Source organism: Nomascus leucogenys, chromosome 3 (genome assembly GCF_006542625.1).
Source record: "Nomascus leucogenys isolate Asia chromosome 3, Asia_NLE_v1, whole genome shotgun sequence".
Taxonomy (NCBI): domain Eukaryota; kingdom Metazoa; phylum Chordata; class Mammalia; order Primates; family Hylobatidae; genus Nomascus; species Nomascus leucogenys.
In genome coordinates this window covers 36,983,635-37,004,399 of record NC_044383.1, presented here as the reverse complement: position 1 = coordinate 37,004,399, position 20,765 = coordinate 36,983,635, and the positions used below count along the sequence as shown (strand labels likewise).

At 45.4% G+C, this 20,765-nt stretch overlaps 1 protein-coding gene across 1 annotated transcript in view; it reads right to left on the bottom strand.

Moving 5' to 3' along the window:
• Positions 1–20,765, bottom strand: part of PIK3AP1 (phosphoinositide-3-kinase adaptor protein 1) — a 128,955-nt gene that overhangs the window by 39,781 nt on the left and 68,409 nt on the right. The window contains exons 4-8 of the mRNA XM_003255272.4: positions 19,289–19,433; positions 18,100–18,242; positions 17,840–17,972; positions 14,941–15,137; positions 11,746–11,935 (exon numbers count right to left, since the gene is read on the bottom strand). Coding sequence (XP_003255320.2) covers positions 11,746–11,935; positions 14,941–15,137; positions 17,840–17,972; positions 18,100–18,242; positions 19,289–19,433 — 808 coding nt within the window. The remainder of the gene's footprint in view (positions 1–11,745; positions 11,936–14,940; positions 15,138–17,839; positions 17,973–18,099; positions 18,243–19,288; positions 19,434–20,765) is intronic.

Genomic DNA, 20,765 nt, shown 5'->3' with positions numbered 1-20,765 from the left:
TTTGTTTGAACCCCAGTTTTCTGCCTTCAAAGTAATGAATGCTTATGAGTTCATTGTAGTATTTGAATTTCCACACATATTCTCAAATACTTCATTATTATATTTAGCCTAGTAAAAACTATGCCTACTCAGTATATTTATATTTGAATATACTTAAAGCACGGGAGGAATCTTCAGACAACAAACATCAATTCTTTACAATAGAGTTATTTATGGAAATCTGACTCACAGACAAGGCTAGCCAGGTGCATTTTCTTTATCATGGCTTCTGGACACTAAGTACTGGCTTGACAGAGCCAGCAGGCTTCTTCCCTTCCTTGGTGAAGGGTCTGCCACTGTGGTCCAGACCAGACTTGGAGCTCCCATGCCCATTTGCCTTACACTTCCCTGACACCTATCACACTCTTTATTAGTGGCCCAGCAGTGAACACCAAGGGGGAATTCCAACAGCTCTTTCACCTCTGTTGGCACCACTCCATGCCACCAGGACCATAGGGAGAGGCCAACCTTCAGGACACAGCCTAAAGCCAGAGGATCCGAGGCATGGCTGGAAGAACATGATGGGGGCAAAGGTGCAGGGAGGAGACAGAGGGTGGTCTGCAGACACAGGGGAAGATCCGAAGTCAGGAGTAAAGGCACTGACAAGGGCTAGAGCCAATTGAACAGACTGCATGCAGGGAACAAACTTAAGTCAGAGAAAGGCAGCAGCTGAAACCAGGCAATTAATAGAGAGCCAGGTGATGGCAACTGAGCAACCAGTGCAGGTCAGCATCGTGATCAGAAGCATGGACTTTGATATCTTGGAGACCTGGGTTCAAGCCCTGGCTCTGACTCTTACTAGCTCTGTGTCCCTGGGCAAGTTACTTGACACCACTAAGTTTCTATATCTCCATCTGTAAAGTGAGGATAAGTAACAGTACCTACCACATATGATGATCATTCTGGCCAAAGGAGACAATGCTTATAAAATGCTTACTATGCTAGGCACTACATTTTCATGGGTACCATTATTATTATATTGAGGCAACTTAGTTGGTATATTAGTTTTCTATGGCTGCTATGACAAATTACCATTTAAAACAACATAAGTTTGTTATCTTATAGTTCTGTGGCTCAGAAGTCTGAAATAGGTCTCACTGGGTCGAAGTCAAGGTTTTGTCAGGGCCGCATTCCTTTCTGGAAGCTATAGAGGAGGATCTGTCTCCTTGTCCTTTCCAGACTCTAGAGGCCACCTGCATTCCTTAGCACTAGGCCATCTTCTGCCATCTTCAAGCCCAGCAATGTTGGGCAGAAAGCTTAGCTGAACTGAGTCCTCCCCTTGATGCCCTCTCTCTGGTCTGTTTTCTGATGCCCTCTTCCACTTTTAAGGACCTTTTTGATTATGTTGGGCTCACCAAGGTGATCCAGGATATTCTCCATATCTTGAAGTCAGCTGATTAGCAACCTTGATTCCATCTGCAATCTTAATTCTCCTTTGCCATGTAACCTAGCATACATACAGATTCAGGGGCATTATTCTGCCTCCCAAGATAGACCCAAGTATCAGGCACAGTCAGCCTGCCATGAATTTCCTTCCCATACTAGGCCAGTGAAGGGAAGAGAGGACAGAAATTAGGGCACACTCAAGTGAGTCCATCATGTTTACACACAAACTGGGTAGCCTTGTTCTGATATAGACATTATTGAGTCTCTAGATGTGCACTGCCTTAAATGAAGTTACCCAAAAATGATTTTTCCATTTATATTATAAAGAAAATCATTTTTTAAAATCTTTAGTTGAACATAAATATCTTTGTAGACTAGGAACAGTAGATGCCATACATGGGCCTCCATGCCCCTATTCCATTTTCATGGCAAACATCACTAACCAATCATAGCATTCTTTCTGTCCTTTTCAACACAGCACCCAGGCACTCAATACTGGCCAACTGGGGCCAGTATTTATTACAGGTGTGCTGGCTCATGCCTGTAATCCCGGCACTTTGGGAGACCAAGACAGGAGGATCACCTGACATCAGGAGTTCAAGACTAGCCTGGCCAACATGGCAAAACCCTGTTTCTACTAAAAATACAAAAATTAGCTGGGTGTGATGGTGGGCACCTGTGGTCCCAGCCACTTGGGAGGCTGAGGCAGGAGAATTGCTTGAACCCAGGAGACAGAGGTTGCAGTGAGCTGAGATTGCACAACCGCACTCCAGCCTGGGCAACAGAGAGAGACTCCATCTCAAAAAAAGAAAAAGAAAAAGAAAACTAGACCGGGCACAGTGGCTCACGCCTATAATCCCAGCACTTTGGGAGGCCGAGGGGGGTGGATCATGAGATCAGGAGTTTGAGACCAGCCTGGCCAACATGGTAAAACCCCATCTCTACTAAAAATAAAAAAATAAAAATAAAAGAAAATTAGCCAGGCATGGTGGCGTGCACCTGTAATCTCAGCTAAAGAGAGGATAGGCAGGAAAACTGCTTGAACCCAGGAGGCGGAGGTTGCAGTGAGCCAAGATTGTGCCACTGCACTCCAGTCTGGGTGACAGAGCAAGACTCCGTCTCAGAAAAAATAAATAAATACATAAAATAATACAAAAATAAAAAAAATTATAAAAGAAAAAAATACTGACCAACTGGCCTTGGCATGTGAAATTCTTTTTAAAATGCTCTTTTCCATACCTAATTAGGCACTAAGTCCTGGTAGTAGCAGATACTACCTTTGTAATAACACTTTTTCTAAAAGGTACCTGGTTACCTGGAGTTAATGAGTGATAAAACCCTCTCAGGCTCTAAATATGACAACCCCACATGTACACATAACCCGGGCATACAGTGAACTACACAGAAAACTCTGTAAGTGAAGGGAGTCTGTTTCTAGACAAAGAGCATTTTGGGAGGGAAACTCAGAACAAATCCCTGCATTCCTGGATGCTCAGGGCTTGTACTTCAGATCCTAAGTGCTTAAACTTCATGACTTGCAAATTAAAAATAAACCAAAATGCACTGAAACCTGCCAGTCTGAGGAGAAAGTGCAAAGTTCTTTCATTTCAGCAAAGAAAAACAACAACAAGGAGACTCGGGCCACAGCCTCCTTCTGGAAAAGCCAGCTATAGAGTCACACTGCACTGTATTTAAGGAGTCAGTCAGAAAGAACCCACTCCTGGAATGCAAGAAGCTTGAACAGATGAGAGAACGCCCAGGCAGGCACTTAATTAAAGAATGAATCAAGAGCAATAGCAAATTCTCAAAGACACCCATATGATACTCCTCATGGGACACAGAACACTTAGCTGCAGTGGAAACTCCATCCAGATTATACGCTGTTAATTTAATAGAAAACCAAGTGAGTATATAATACAGCGAAATGTCAGCTACTGAAAGACTATTCTTCTAGAAAGGCTTTCAAACCCTGAAAGTAGGCCAAAAGAATTTTTTTCCCCAGCAAGAATCTTTTGTGGCCAAAAAGAGAGCCTTAGAGCAAGGAGCATCGTAGCCAAACATTTGAAGAGAACTTGAAACATAATGGATCAGTTTGCCCCCAGGTAGAATGGTTTGATTGACCATGTCAGTAAGAAAGTCCAGCTTTTCTGTACCCTAAAGAAGTAATGGGATGGAAGAAAGAGGGACAGGAAGATGTGGGAGAGATATACAATCACTCACACACACACACACATACACTCTGTGATAGTTAATTTATTTTATTTTTTGAGACAGGGTCCCACTCTGTCACCCAGGCTGGAGTGCAGTGGTGCAATCACGGCCCACTGCAGCCTCGATTTCCCAAGCGATCCTCCCACCTGAGCCTCCTAACTACAGGCACGCACCACCATGCCTGGCTAATTAAAAAAAAAATTTTTTTGGAAGTGGGTTTTCAACATATTGCCCAGGCTGATCTTGAACTACTATACTCAAGCGATTGCCCACTTTGACCTCCCTGAGATTACAGGCATGAGCCACCATGCCTGGCCTGTGATGGTCAATTTTAGGGGCCAAATTGACTGTATTAGGAAATACCTAGAGTGAGGGTGTTTCCAGAAAAGGAGCATGAGAGTAGAAAAGATCCACCCTCAAGGAAGGCAGGCATCATCTAATCAGTTGAGGGCCCTAATAGAGCAAAAACAGACAAAAGGTGAACTGGTCTCTCCCCAGGGGCTGGCATACACTCCCATGCACTGTTCTACTCCTGGTTGGACATCAAACTCCAGGTTCTCCACCCTTTGGACTACACGACATACACTAGCTGCTCTCCCCTTGGGTTCTCAGGCTTTCGAGCTCAGACTGAGAGTTACACAACCACCTCCCTGGTTCTGAGGTCTTTGGGCTACGTACTTTGGAATTCTGAGTTGATGCTAGAACGAGTTAAGACTTTTGGGGCAACTGGAATGGAATGAATGTATTTTGCATGTGAGAAGGACACGAATTTTGGAGGCTAGGAGCAGAGTGCCATGATTTGAATGTGTGCCCCAAAATTTCATGTGTTGGAAACTTAATCTCTCCATCCTCATGAATGAATTAATGTTGCTATCGTGAGAGTGGGTTTGTTATCACAGGAGTAGCTTTGTTGTAAAAACAAGACCTCTCTGGCTCTCCTGCTCTTGCCCTTTTGCCATGTGAATACTTTCCACAATGTTATGATGCACAAGATACCAGCACCATGCTCTTGGACTTCCCAGCCTCCAGAATTGTGAGCTACATAAACTTACTTTCTTTACAAATTACCCAGTCCATGGTGTTCTGTTATAGCAACAGAAAACGGACTAAGACACACACACACACACACACACACACACATACACACGAGAATAGCAGTGTAAAATTAGAGGGCTAATGAGGGATGGCTGGCATTGGCAATGAAGAAGGGGCTGAGGATAAATAGGAGAAGCTGCAAACAAGTTCAGTGGTTTTCTTATGCAGACAAATGCCTCAATACAGTACCCCTGGCAAGCACAAAGACCCTCTGCCATGCAGGAGTGAGTCTATGGGATGCATTTGTGGTGCTGTGCAGTGAGTCACATGCGATAGCCCACCTGAATACAGTCCCACCTGCATTCTCAAAGCAGTGTCTTTTTCCTCCATAGCGCTGTCACAGTTTGTGGTTATATATTCAGTTATGTGGTGTTTTTGTTTAATATCCAGCTCTCTCACTAGAATGTAAGCTTTGAAAGGCAAGTTTCATGCCAGCTTGTTTACTGACTCATCATCACCTGACACAGCGTGATTTAAACACATGAGAGGTTTGATAAATATTTGTTGAATGAATGAATGAACGAACTAATAAAGGAAAAACAAATGAACACATGAATATGAAGGCATTTGGGCTTTGTGAAGGAATCTGGGCATTTCCCAAGCTGAGAAAAAAGAAAGGCAATTTAGGCAGAAGGAAGAGTCAAATGCATGGGAACATGAAAGAAAAGGCAGCTCGTAGTGACCAATGGAGTTACTGCCACCCTGAGATGTCCCACACTCGGGGACACCTAACAGATGTCTCAGTACCACCTATCCGGTGGGTGAGGTCTTTGCACTGGAATACCGACACACTATTCCACCCACAAAGTCAAGAATTACATCTTATTTTCTGGTAGCTCAAATTCAAGAAATCGTTGAACACCTATTGTGTACAGCACTGGGATAGGCACTGTGGATGACACAAAGCTGTAAGACATGCTTCCTATCGAGGCCAGGAGAGGGTAACCAGAGAAGCATGTATATAACTAGAGCCCAAGGGGATGTGTGCGCAGTGTCCCAAGGAAAGCGTGACCTGCAAGATGTGCAGGTTCAGAGAGGAGCAAGGTTGCTGCTGGTGATGGGGATTTCATCTTTTAAATGTTAAAACATTCAATCCAGTGTGCTTTCACTAAGTCCCTATGTCCCCAACATAGTTCTTGTATTTATGGAGGAGCAAAAAGCAACAGGAAGTCAAGAGGTACATTGAGCTCGCCTCCCTGATCCCCAGTGGGTTCTGTCCTTGCAGGTAAGAACTCATGCTGTGCACCCAGGCCCACGGGCTTTGAAGCATCTCTTGGCTCTACTTGCCAGAATCTTCCCAAAAGGGATGGCAGGGGGATGACAGAGCCTCAGCCGTCACAGGGAGGGAGGCTCCTGAGAGAAAAGGATGCAGATAGGAAAGACAGTATGTTTCATAAGCAAACCAGTAATGTAGTCATTTTGCATACAAATCGTCCTTCAGTTGGTTTCAGACCTACAGGGCTGGGCTGTGAGGTGCTTTACAGTCCACAAGTGTGCCCCCAGCTCAGACGGAACCCAGCTTGCAGAGAGGGGCTGTAATCAGAGAGCTCAGGTAAAGAAAACACTGCTGGAAATGATCTGTTACAAAGATGCCAGTTACCAAGGAGGTTGCTAAGGGAAGCTGGCAAGTTAGCTAGAGCTAAGTCAGCTCTCCACTACATAAACACTTGAGCTACAGAACCATGAGGTAGGGATCAGGGGTTCAGAAGAAAAGTTCAATGCAGGGGTAACATGAAGCAGAACAGTCCTCTGGGATTGATTAGTGAGTCTGCAGTTTCTAATGGCAAGATGATAATGCCATTCTCCTTTCGCTCCTTTGGCTTTATGGAAGAAAAATGAGGCTCTCAAGTACTGAAGCAAAGCTACAATCCACAAAGCAGTTTACCCTGGAAACAGACTGGACAAGGGCCTCCTAGAACTGCCTCCCAAGGCCATTCTACCCAGAGCCTCAGAGAGGTGACCAGTCACTGGGCAAGCTTTCAACACAAAATTAATTACCTAGGTCCAGGGACCACCAGGACTACCATATCATTCTCCAAGGTAAGGGCAGGAGACAAAGAACTGAGAAAAAGATGAGGAGATAGTGAAAACACCCACAGATGTTTGCCTTGAGTTTTATTTAATGTTTGCATAAGCTTGTCCTTAATAAAGACATTTTATCTCTTACATAATAAGGTGTGAAGGTTGATGCTTTAAATATGTGGGGTCTTTTTTTTTTAATTTTTGAGACAGGGTCCCATTTTGTTACCAGGCTGGAATGCAGTGGCGCAGTCATGGCTCACTGCAGCCTTGAACGCCCAGGCTCAAGCGATTCTCTCACTAGAGCCTCCTGAGTAGCTGGGACCACAGGCATGTGCCACCACGCCCAGCTAATTTAAAAAAAATTTTTGTAGAAACGAGGTCTTGCCATGCTGCCCAGGTTGGTCTCGAACTCCTGGGTTCAAGCAATCCTCCCGCCTCAGCCTCCCTAAATGCTGGGATTACAGGCATGAGCCACCATGCCTGGCTGATCTGTGGGGTGTTGATCAAAAAATTCTTAAGAGAATTGGGAGCAAAGTTGAAGGTTTGATAACAAGACACATAGTTACCACCTGGTGGCAGCATGTCTAAACTAAAGACTTGTGAGTGTGACGTGTGTTTGTGTGTGTGCGTGTGTGTGTGTGTGCATGTATACACCCATGCAAGCAAGTTCAGCGGAAGGAGAGATTGGAGCAGAATTGTACAATCTCAGGGTCAGAACCCAACACCTCTCTCCAGCCCCATTTCAATTAACACTGGGAGCTTCCCCTATAACCTTCCAACTCAGGTGGTTGCCTTGGATTCTCCTTGGAGAAGCAACCTCATTACCACCCCTTTCCCAAACTCAAGACAGAAAGATTTGTCCCAACAACAGTTAGGTGATCTCCAAAGCAGTGATCTGAAAGTGGCCTAAAGCCTGCCACCCTAAAGCCTGTTTGTCCCGTGAGCGAATCAATGAGAGAGCAAGTGAGTGAATGAACACAGCCTAATTTCCTTAATATGGTTATTTTCAGCCTCTAGGGCTACCACAGTCAATGGTGGGGCACTGATAAACGTGGCAATCTAGACATTTAGAAATAGCTCCTGTATAAGCGTCCATCTCTGGGATGACAAATGCAGACCCTGGAAGGGCAGGCCAGGAGAGCCCTATATTCCAGTGGGACAGCAGACAGATTTGCCTCCGGGGAATTCGAAGACACAGATTCCTGATCCAGTCCTCCCTTGATGGGACTTAAGTAAGTTACTAAATCTTGGAGCCTTAGTTTTCTTTCCTGTGAAATGGAGATCATCCTGTTCACTAAACCCTGGGATGGTCAGATGAGATCACGGAGATACAGGCAGTCCATGGACTTTTAAAGGGCTGCCAGATGTTCCAAGTTATTATTCTGCTAAGCGGTGCCGCAAATACGCATTTTAGATTTAGCAGTTTGTCCTTCATCCTACTTCTTTATGAATTAAAGCTGCCTTGTCACCTACAGAGCCACTGTTAGTAAAATAAATTATTCCTCCCCAGGTCCAAGTTGCTGCTGCTTCTGAGCCAGGAGGTAAGCGATCATTCTCAAGGTTAAACTTGACAGCCACAGAGACAGAAACACAAACCAAACCATGTCTAGAGTTAGAAAATTCAGAGTTCATATAATTGGGGAAATGAGAAATGTGGGCCAGGCACAGTGCCTCACGCCTGTAATCCCAGCACTTTGGGAGGCCAAAGCAGACGGATTGCTTGAGCTCACAAGTTCAAGACCAGCCTGGGTAACATCACAAAATCCCATCTATATGAAAAATACAAAAAATTAACTGGGCATGGTGGTTCACACCTGTAGTCCCAGTAACTCGGGAGGCTTAGGTAGGAGGATGGCTTGAGCCGGGGAGGCAGCAGTTACAGGGAGCTGAGACTGTGCGACTGCACTGCAGCCTGAGCAATGGAGCCAGACCTTGTCTCAAAAAAAAACAGAAAGAAAGACGAAAGAAGGAAGGAAGGAAGGAAGGAAGGAAGGAAGGAAGGAAGGAAGGAAGGAAAGAAAGGGGAAAGGAAAGGAAAAGAAAAAAGAAAAGAGAAGAAAAAGAAAAATGTGGTGGGTTTCCTTTTCCCACGCAAAAAGCAGCCAAATTTGACAGACTGCCTCCCCGCTGGTAGCCTCCTTCCAGCTCCACGGCATCCAGAAGCCCCTTGGCCAGGGTGACTTCACAGGTTGCCAGTTGGCTACAAACCAGGCTAGTTCCAGGGCACACTGCTGCCTTGGGAAGCCCTGGTAAACCTCACCGATCCTGCTGTGAGGGGCCCAGCAGACCAGGAATAATGGGAGAGACACCTGTGGCATTCCCTGCAGGTTTCCAGTGCTGTGGTGGGAGCATGGCATGTGTTAGAACATCCAGGGGGACAGCAAGTGTAAGGCTCTGTCAACACTAAACTGCCAATAAAGTAGGGCATTCTTTAATTGTCCAGTAGTTTCATAGCAAAGACACAGGGCAGAAAGGATGATGCAGTCTCCAGATTCAAGTGGGTACTGGTGGTTCTCCAAGTGTTCTTTTGTGAGTGAGTCCCTATTCCACAATGGAAAGGACTGGGTCCTACCCACTTCCCCACCTGTATCTCCAACACCCAGAAGAGATCAGTAACTGAAATGATCTCCAGAAATGCTTATTAGGTATATGGATAGGATGATGGGCAAGGCTAGGGGGCGCCAGAGGCTGCTTTGTTATCCAATATCTGGAGCTGCAGATAGGGGAAGAAAGGCTATAGAGGCTAGATGGTTTTTCCAAAAGGAACCACGACGAAAATGCGTGGTGTTGGATAACAATTTCTGCAGAATATGGTCCTAATGACAGAGAAATCTGGATTCAAATCTGGGCTCTATCACTGATTGGCTGTGGCACTTTGGGAATGTTCAGTCCCTCTGTGCCTCTGTTTCCCCATTTGTAAAGTGCAGGTAAGAAAAGCATCCTAGTGGGGTAGCTTTTGGACTTCAGGTCCAAAATCAAGGGTGTGGATGGTAGCGATGGTGCTTTCTCTCCCCACATCCATGCCAAGGCACAGCTCATTCTGGAAGAGCTTCCACCAGCACTTCCAAGCCTCCCAGTTAGGTGCTGGAGAGGAGCTTTTACTGCTCTTTCCCCTAAAGGAGCACCCAATCTGAATGGCAAATGCCTAACAACCGCTGGACCACATCTTGCAGGTTCTGGGGTCAGTGTCAAAGTCCTGCTAGCATCAGAGACTGTCTCTGGCCCTCTGACCAACCTATGCCTTCTCTCCAAGGCATCCCGTTGGTGCCTGCTCTTCCATGAGTTCATGGATGGGAAAGTCAGGCCCGCCTCCCTGTGGGCCCAGGGCCCTACTGTCTTCTTTTCAGGCTGAAGGCTTGTAATACTCAATCTAGCCCATTCCAGAAATTCCCCCATCCATAATGCTGATACCTTGGTGGATACTTCTCTTTCTTGAATCTATTAATGAAACCCAGAGGGAAGGAGGGCTAAGTCTCCGGTGGTGCCTCTGCATGCTTAGCATTTGATAGCGAATGATGGTAACACATGAATAAGCCTCTTAGAGGGCCTGCTGTGTGGGTCTCCTGCTTCAACTCCAGTATGTGCATGGAGATCAGATCCACTGTTACCTAGATCAGCAGTTCTCAAGGGTGGTGGCACTGCCCCCTGGGGGCGTTTGGAAAATCTATGAGGGTATTTTGGGTGGTCACCAAGGAGATGGCATTTAGGAAAAGGCAGAAGGACCCTAGACATCCTGCTATGTGTGGGACAGCCCTGCCCAGTGAAGAGATGTCTCATGTCCCTCGTGACTTTCAAATATTCCCCTAGACATACATATAAGTTTTAAAAAGTACGTATGATACATATTTATACCTATGTGTATATTTCTACATATCTGTGTATATGTACATGTATGTCTGTATTTTTAAATTTAATGTCAGCAGATACAAGCAAAAATACAGACAAATATACCTATCATTTTATTACTAATTATTACCAATGCCATATTGGCTGGGAGTCACAAGTCGCATAACTTCTCTCAACTCAGTTATACATTCCTATTTTGTTTTGAGTTTAGGTGTTGGAGGGGAACTTTCACTGCTCATTCACTTTTGTCAAAATGCATTACTTTTGCATTGGAAAAAACAAGATAATAAAAAGTGGGCAAAGTTTGTTAGACAGTTTATAAGAAAAATCATGATCCTGAAGAATGATATTTTGAAAATAAGTTTACTATATATTAATGCAATAAAATCAAATTACCCCTTGCCCCCCAAAAAATCTGCTTATTATTTTCTGAGCCTAGAACCTAAACTGTTTCACATATAAGCACATCTTATTTTTGCAAACACTTAATTTTTTAGAAATTCAATTTCTATGAAAATGGAAAGGAAATCATAAAGAGTTGTTCACCATCTAGGAAAATCCAGGTGCCAATGCCAACATTGTTCCCATCATTTGAGCCACCAAGACTGCAAATGTGTCAGTCAATGTTTGAAGCCGTTGACAGTGATTCTGAGTGTGTCTGCATCTGACTATTTTGTCATGACTTCTGGTGCAGGCATGTTTGAGTACATCCTCTTCTTTAATTTCTCTTTCCTATTTCAATTAGGGCAGTATATTTGATTTCTGAGAATTTTATATGTAGGTAGGTTATATAATATATAAACCTCATGTCAGAGTAGGAAAATGTTTGTTATAAAAAGGACCCATGGAGACTGAGAGCTGAGAGCCACTGATTTGGCCTCTCGGATCACGAGGCAATGACTTCATCAATTCTGACTTCCAGATATTTGCTTAAACTCTCCCAGCAGTCATAACAGAGGAAGTTTGGAGAAGAATTCTGCTTGGCACAGCACATGATTCCAGCCCTAGCTTTGTGTAAAACAGGACCTTCATCTCTCTGGGGTGAAGTGAGGGTACGTAGGGACTGCCCCGCGCCGTCTTCAACCGGAATGAAAAAAGCTGTTTCTCAGCAGAAAGGTGGAAGCAGAACTGGGTCGTGCTACTTACAGAGGTCTTCAGTGGCAGCTGGGACAAAGGCAGCCATGGACTCATAGAGATCCTCGTCACAGCCGGGGTTGAGCGAGCATTTCATGAGCAGGTCTGTGGAAAGGTGGGCCATGGACTCGTACACAGAGTCAGCCTCCTCTCCTTGCATCAGTTCCTCTTTAATGTGACTCTTGAGCATGTCCACCGTTTCCTGAAAGAGAGGATGAGGCCCACGGCGCCCTGAGGCAGCCTGACTTTCCGGGTGGAACTGGGCCCCCGAAGGCACTTGTGGCCAGCAAAGTAAAGGCTCCCATGAGTCAGGATTACAATTGGTTGTGTGTATTTGTATTTTCCCACCTGACTGAATGCTCCTTGAGGCCAGGCTTCCCACCTTTTTCAGTTTCTTTCATGTTTTTGTTTTAATCTTCGTATCTTCCTACAACACTAAGTACAGAGTTAGGCACTCAGGAAATACCCGTTAAATGTCCACTGACCAGAGGATACAAATTAAAAATTACTTTCCCATGGCCCGGTGTGGTGGCTCACACCTGTAATCCCAGGACTTCAGGAGGCCAAGGCGAGTGGATCACCTGAGGTCAGGAGTTCGAGAGCAGCCTGGCCAAAATGGCAAAATCTCATCTCTACTAAAAATACAAAAATTAGCCGGGCATGGTGGAGCACGCTTGGAATCCCAGCTACTCGGGAGGCCGAGGCATGAGAATTGCTTGAATCCAGGAGGTGGAGGTTGCAGTGAGCCAAGATCGCACCAGTGCACTCCAGCCTGGGCAACAGAGTAAGACTCTGTCTAAAAAAAAAAAAAAAAAATACTTTCCCGTGAGCACCTTTTAAATGTCAGGTACAATGCTAGGTATTTGCCTACACCCTATCTCCTGTAATCCATTCCACTACTGCTTGAGAGAGGTATAATATTCTCTAGTTTACAGACGAGAAAAACAAAGCTCACAAAAATCTAGTATCTTACTCAAGGGCTTGCAATCCTGATTTCTGATCTTTCTTATACACCCTAGTGGTTCCTCCAAAGGGAAAAAAATGACACAAGAAGGTGTGATCTTTACTGACTAGCCATGCAGAAATTCAAATGAGCTGAACAGGAATGCAACTAAGGTGTTCTTGCCCTGCATGCAGTCAGAGGTCACTCTACAGCTTGGCACACTAGCCCCTGTTCCTTCCGCAGGCTCCTCCAAACTGTCAGGAATCCTGACAGTTTCCAGGGGTTCCGGCCTCGATCTTATGTCCTATGTGCCCAAAAGGAGAGATGATCTTGGATAAAGTGTCCTGACATCGGAAAGGTTCTCCCCTGCTTCCCACTGCCATCCTGCCTCCATGTGATTGTGAAGCCAGAGAGGTGACTTCCCTGAAACCTCTGCACAACTTTTCCTGGTAAGAAACTTTGGTGTTTCACAATCCTTATTTCAGCATCAACCCACAAAAATCCTCATTTTCACCACCACTACCGTAAGATAGCTAATCTTTTATTGACACTTCGTTAGTTTCCTCACGAGACCCAATAAACCAGATGACAACTGTGTAATGTTGGAGATTCAAGATCTCACCTTTGGTTTTGATGTGGTGAAAAAAGGAAATGGGACAGTTCTAAGAGGCCATAAGCAACACAAAGGGACAGTCTTTTGGTCACAATGCTGAAGCTGCATCGGTTGAAGGTGACCATAGGGAGAAAGCAAAGATGCTATGACCTAGATTAACTTCAGCACAAAATGAAAGTGCATCTTTAAACATCCCAGTTAAATACAACAGGATAACAAGCACTGGCTTCAGTATCAAACTATCAAACTAGGTGCAAATCCTGTCTCTGCCCTGAATAGTTTGTGGCCCTAAGCACGATGACTTTGCCTTTCTAAGCCGTTTTCCTCTTCTGCAAAGTAAGGCTTGCAATACTGTCAACTTCAAAGGATTGTGGTGGGGATTAAATGAGATAATACATTTTCAAATCAAATACATTCAATAAATACTAGTTACTACTGTGAACACAGTAGGTTATTAATAAAAACTATTGGCATGGAAATGAAATGCTACATTTGGTACATTTGTGACTTTAAGAAAAAAACTGAGTAAATACACCCAGACTGAGAGTATCGTTTAGCCTTATTTGTGTCAGTGATGCCCAAAAAAAGGACTCACACCATTTTATTCAAAACACTTATACACCTGTAAACACTGGGAAGTCCCCCCTGTGCCTCCGTGAATCACTGTCTCGTAGATTTTCCAACACAGAGCAGAGAGTTAAGTTTCTGGGGAGATATCAGGCTCCGTCCTGTCTGGAGGTAGAGAGCAAGACTGGGCTGTGTTTTTTGCTCCCTGTGAGGTCACAGCCCCATACGAGAGGCTGAGCTATTCTCAGGTATCCTCTGGGAGTCTGTGAAGAAGGAGGAAAACCACGAGGGACTGGGATCAGGAAGAGCAGCTGCTTCCTAGGCATCAGAGGCAATATCGGGGCATGGAATAAGATGTAGACATGGGGTGCAATCAGCCTCAAAGGACCCAGAAGTCTATGTTTTAGGAGGAGCTGAGGGCCCCAAAGCAGATGATCAGATAAACTGGGCATAGCTGCCTGTCTTAACATGGGACCCAGGCAGGGGGTTAGAAAGAGAGAGTGAGGCTGTCAGCAGGAGGTGCGCCTTAGAGTTGCTGCCCTGATGCCTTTCCAGGTGCACAGCTTTATTGTGGTTTCTGCTGAAGAAGAAACCAAGCCTAATACAGTTCACCAGGGCCTGAAAGTGGGTGAGGCAGCTGGGAGCATCCCACCATGGTGCCCTGGAGGCAGGTGAGGAGGTGGGGGGAGATGATCAGCATCTACCTTCAGCAGATTCACTCTATAAAGGTTTCTGTAAATTCTTTGAGGGTGAACCTCAGTGCTTAATAGAAATAATTCCCTTTCACCTTCAAAAGAACTCTATGACTCGAACTATGATTATCTTCCTTCTGCATATCAGGAAACTGAGAGAGGATACGTGACTTACCCAGCATCACAAGGCTAACAAGTGTTGGGACAGGAATTTGGACCCAGGTCCATGTGACTCCAGACCTCATTTCTTAAGCCCACACATACTGCCCACGGCCACAAGAGGCACATGAGGACATGCTAGAGATAAAATCTGTTCGTATTTTGGGTGAAAGGGCAGCCATACTACCACAGAGTGCATTTCCAATCCTGTGCCCCTCCTGCCTTGACCTTACCACATACTCGTCGATGAACTGCCGCAGGTCCCTGAAGCCGTGTTTCTCAGCGATGGTGTTGGGGTAGTGGCCATGCTTGTTGGCCACACTGTACGCCTGCAGGGCTCCTGGGCAGGTGAGCAACAAGGCAGTGAGGTTCTTCAGTCCATACTTCGCAGCAAAATGCAACAGGGTGGGCAGCTCTTCATCCCTCTGATCTGAAAATTATCAAGGAAAACTTAATAGACAGATAAAAATAAAGGCACAGGGTGCCCTTGTTCATGGACATGAAGCTGCCAAGACTAGCATGGCAACAGAAGGCACTCAGCCATTACTTATTGATTGACTGACCTAACATCTAACAGCTTCCTTCAGGACACCACTGAAGATCATGTCCTCAGATGCAGAGGAAATAATCTTTTTTTTTTTTTTGAGATGGAGTCTCACTCCGTCACCCAGGCTGGAGTGCAGTGGCGTGATCTTGGCTCACTGCAACCTCTGCCTCCCAGGTTCAAGTGATTCTCTCGCCTCAGCCTCTCAAATAGCTGGGATTACAGGCGTACATCACACCCAGCTAATTTTTGTATTTTGAGTAGAGATGGGGTTTCACCATGTTGTCCAGGCTGGTCTCATACTCCTGACCTAAAGTGATCCACCCACCTCGGCCTCCCAAAGTGCTGGGATTACAGGCATGAGCCACCACACCCAGACATAACATTTTAATTAATTAGCAAATCTAATAATGAATACCCTACCATCTTCTCTAACAGGACTGGAGAATCCTGAGAAAAAGTACCAATTAAAAATGTGCCAGGTTTGTTTAAAGGCTTAACTAGCAGCCACAAAGTACAATAGGAATCATGTTTTGAACTTCTCTGCAAAGTTCAGAGCATGTATTTCTTTTTTTTTTTTTTTTTTTTTTGAGACGGAGTCTCGCTCTGTCGCCCAGGCTGGAGTGCAGTGGCGCAATCTCGGCTCACTGCAAGCTCCGCCTCCCGGGTTCACGCCATTCTCCTAACTCAGCCTCTGCGAGTAGCTGGGACTACAGGCGCCCGCCACCACGCCCAGCTAATTTTTTTGTATTTTTAGTAGAGACGGGGTTTCACCGTGGTCTCGATCTCCTGACCTCGTGATCCACCCGCCTCGGCCTCCCAAAGTGCTGGGATTACAAGCGTGAGCCACCGCGCCCGGCCTTAGAGCATGTATTTCTTAAAGCTATTGTTTCGTGCTGATTAAAAGAAAGCAGTTCATCCTCTTAGCCCTTATTCCTAATTTCATGATAAGTACACCAAGTAATCCTGGGTGTTCCTTAGACTTTCCACAGCCTTTATTTCTCAACCAGAAAACAATTCCAGACTATCTCAAAAGGACCTGGGAGGATAAGTAAGATAGTATTCAGCAGGGTTCTTATTTAGGAGAGATTTTGAACGTTGGTCTTAATGCACACAAGCCCCGCCAGGACGTCAGTTCACTCTCTAATTGGTGGAAAGCAAAGTACTCCAGAGAGGTGCTGGGTCCCCATGGACCCCTCCACCTACTGACATCTGAATACAGCAAGTTAAACTCAACCAAGGAAATGGACATTTTGTGTTTGCGGAGCTGGGGACAAATCTCTTTTTTCATAAATGTTTATTTTTAAGCCCAACAACTTTATAGACATATATTTATATACAAATGTACATTTTTTAACATGACAAACCCAGCCTTCTATTCCAAATATGATCTTGGAATGAAGGGTCTGAAAATATTCCCAGGATCTCAAATTGTCAGGCTATGAAATACTTTCTCCTAAGCCCCAAGCTTAATAGAGAATAGTCACATCTACAAAAGTGCTGCAAGAACATTCCATAGTAGGAAAATGGGGACAGGCAATACGAAAGAGAATCCCCCAGGAGAAGGCCTTGAAAGTCATGTAAACTCATCCTTATGGTTCTCTGAGACTGTAAAAGGATGGAACGTAGGCAGAAGATAACCAGAGACTTGGGTCCCATTTGTGTAGTACAACCATGGCATGAAGGAACAGTGGTGTCCATAGAAGCACTACAATAGGCATCCTGTCCAGAACACCAAGCATCATCCCTGTGCAAGGGGTGTGACTGTCCCAGCTCTCAGCATGTCACATGTGCACAAGAGGCTGCTCCTCCCTCATTAAACAACTACTTGTTTAAAGCCTACAAAGAGCCAGCCACCCAGGAGCAGTTCCAGCCCTCACTGAGCGGACAGCCTAGCAAAGAAGACAGACACAGCTGAGGAGTGCTAGGTCAATGGCACCCAATGTGCTGCTGGTTGAGGGGTGCCAAAGCAGGTGAATGGAACCTACTGGAGGTTTGGAGAAGGTCTTCTGGGGAAGTGCTACCTAAGCTGCTACAGGGAAGTGAGAGAAGTTAGCCAGGTAAACAGCAACCAAGGCAGGAAGGAAGGACTGTCTTTCCATGAGTCTAAGTGGCAAGAGACAGGTGAAAAAAGCTCATACCTCCTGCAAATCAAAGCATGAAAAAGACAAGAGGGAGTATGGAGAGAGATGAGGGCTTGTTTATAGGTTAAGCAGTTCGGATTTTATCTAGAAGGCAAGTGGGAACCTCCCCTGACAGTACTTAGCTTACCTGTTCCTCATGCTATCCCTATGAGGAATAATCATAACAAGCTCCATTGGCTTACGCCAGACCAACTTAAAATCACTCATTTCCTACTCCTCCGTAAGCCACCACATGTGTTTTGAGAAGGGGGTAAAGTATTCAGATTTGCAATTTAGAAGAATGAGGCTACCCAGTCAAGAATGAGTCCTTATCACAGGACAGGTTATAGAGAAGGGACCCAGAAGAGTTACAGCAGAAGGTAAACGCGTATGTTGATGGGATGCTGAAACCAGCAGGCTGGAATCAGCCCACGTTGGTTTCCTGAGGTTTGACTGTTAACTTACTTGTCATCATATCTTCTTCTTCGAGCTGGTTGATTCCAAAGAGGTGCAGTCCGCTTGCAGGGATATTGTTCTTCAGGGATTCGGTTAGCAGTTTATCAAGGGTCTCTGTGTTGTAGGGCACAATTTTAAAGGCCTGAAACAAAAGTGAAGATGGTCAGATCTGAAATCCAGCTCTCTTCCATCCCGCAGATTCGAGACTGATAAGCCATGAGCAGAAATTACATGCCCAGAAAGCTCAGGTTTCCTTGTAACATCCTTACCTGACACATGAATTCCACAGGATTCGCGGCATTGGACAATAAATTCCCAATTTCTTCCATGTCAGTATAATAGCTGATAACGGTTTCACACACCACTAAGTCCCCAGAATATATCTTCAGAGAAACGTTCCCAGATGAAAGGTCTGAACAGAAGAAAAGACACTATCAAAATTCCCAGGAAAAACAAGCATCCAGGGAAAAGTGGCTGTGGATATACACACTCCATCTGAGTGGTGAGGACATTAATTGGGGGCTGGAAGAAAGATCTTGGAGGTGAGCTGGGGTGGCAGTGAGGGAAAGGGTGGAGGTAGCAGGTGAGCAAACCAGCACATGGCAGGGCTCTGGGCCACAGCAATTTATCCTCATTGGGTTTGCAACTTAATTTTCAAAAAATTTTCATCTTTTTACTCACTACTGTAGGCCCAGTGCCTCAATGAACAGGAAGAAAATTCGGGTTTAAGGTACTTTACACAAAGGCCAGTGGTCACAGGAGGGAAAAATCATAGGAGGTGAAACTGTTTCTGCCACATTGGGGCAGCTGAACTGGCTCACTGCAAGTCATGAGCTGCTGTCATGACTACGCGCTCTCCCTGGGGCGGGATGCTGCACCACAGGAAGGGGTTTTGAGGGGGCAAGAGAAAATTAAAAATAACACCAACCACAGAGATTCACAAAAGAGGAAATGCGACAATAGAGACCATGGAAAAATATTCACCCACACTAGCAATCAAAGAAATGCATATGAAAACAATGGACTACTCTTTAAAAAATATCAAAGTAGCCGGGCGCCGTGGCTCACGCCTGTAATCCAGCACTTTGGGAGGCCGAGGCGGGTGGATCATGAGGTCAGGAGATTGAGACCATCCTGGCTAACATGGTGAAACCCTGTCTCTACTAAAAATACAAAAAATTAGTCAGGTGTGGTGGCGGGCACCTGTAGTCCCAGCTACTTGGGAGGCTGAGGCAGGAGAATGGCATGAACCTGGGAGGTGGGGCTTGCAGTAAGCTGAGATCATGCCACTGCACTCCAGCCTGGGTAACAGAGCAAGACTCTGTCTCAAAAAAAAAAATAATAATCAAAGTAGGAAACATATTTAAGATGATAATACCTGGCATTGGTGGCATTGGTGACAGCATAGCAAATAAGCAATGAAGCCCTATGTCATCACATTCACAGGGGACTACTTACTGGGAGCCTTCACGGAAACGGTGTACTCATTCTCCAGCTTGGCTTCCATCCTTACAGAGGGAGAATCCTCAGGAGAAAACTCTGCTTCCGTCGCCACCCTGTCATCCAACTTACATCTCACAATAACATAGACAGTGGTTTCTGCCTGAAACGGGAGGCCAGTCATTGTCCCCTCTCCCTCTCAGATTCCCATAGGGTGTTGGGCCTGAGGATCTCCCCAGCTCTCTTGCCCTAGCTCTACCTAGTGAGAGTCCTTGGGGCAGGGTGGACTCAGTGGTCCAGTGCTGGGCAGTGAACTGTTTGCTACCAGTCCCAACGAGACAAGTCACAAAAACCAAGAGTAAATATTTATAGCAATTGGATGGAGTCATTTTATGTCTGTTGAAGCTGATAATAATAATAACAATAATAATAATAACGGTAATAAAACTTAGCCGGGTGCGGTGGCTCATGCCTGTAATCTCAACACTTTGGGAGGCCGAGGCGGGCAGATCACAAGGTAAGTAGTTTGAGACCAGCCTGGCCAACATGGTGAAACCCCGCCTCTACTAAAAATACAAAAATTAGCCAGGAGTGGTGGTGGGTGCCTGTAGTTCCAGTTACTCAAGAGGCTGAGGCAGGAGAGTCACTTGAACCCAGGAGGCAGAGGTTGCAGTGAGCCAAGATCGCGCCACTGCACTCCAGCCTGGGCAACAGAGGCAAGGCTGTCTCAAAAAAAAAAAAAAAAAAAAAAAAAAAAAAAAAAAAAAAAAAATACACACACACAAAACAAAACAAACAAACAAAAAAACCTTTAGGCTGATACTTTATACACTTTTTTTTTTTTTTTTTTTTTTGAGACACAGCTTCACTCTGTCACCCAGGCTGCAGTGCAGTGGTACGACCTCAGCTCACTGCAACCTCCACCTTCCCAGGTTCAAGCAATTCTCATGCCTCAGCCTCCCTAGTAGCTGAGACTACAGACACCTGCCACCACACCCGGCAAATTTTTCTATGTTTAGTAGAAACACGGTTTCACCATATTGGCCAGGCTGGTCTCGAACTCTTGACCTCAGGTGATCTGTCTGCCTTGGCCTCCCAAAGTTCTGGGATTACAGGCGTGAACCACCGTGCCTGGCCATTTATATGTCTTTTTATTTCATTTTGCATAGCATTTCTGTTGCATTGTTTTTAATGAAATCATTGGTCCATTTCAGAATTGGACATCTTTTTAGAAGTCCTTCGCCACCGATAGCTTGAGAAGCCCTGCTCTAGACCAGTCTTGCTACTCAAGGTGGAGCCAAGGGAGCAGCAGCGTCAGCATCCCCCGGAAGCTTGTTAGAAATGCAGAATCTCAGGCCCCTCCTGGCCCCACTGAGCCAGAGTCTGCATCATAACAAGATGCCCAGGTGACACCCGTGCACCTTGCAGCCTAAGAGAAGCCCTCCTGGGCTCTGCTCTTCATGCAGTCCTGGATTTTACCACTGGGCAAAAAGAA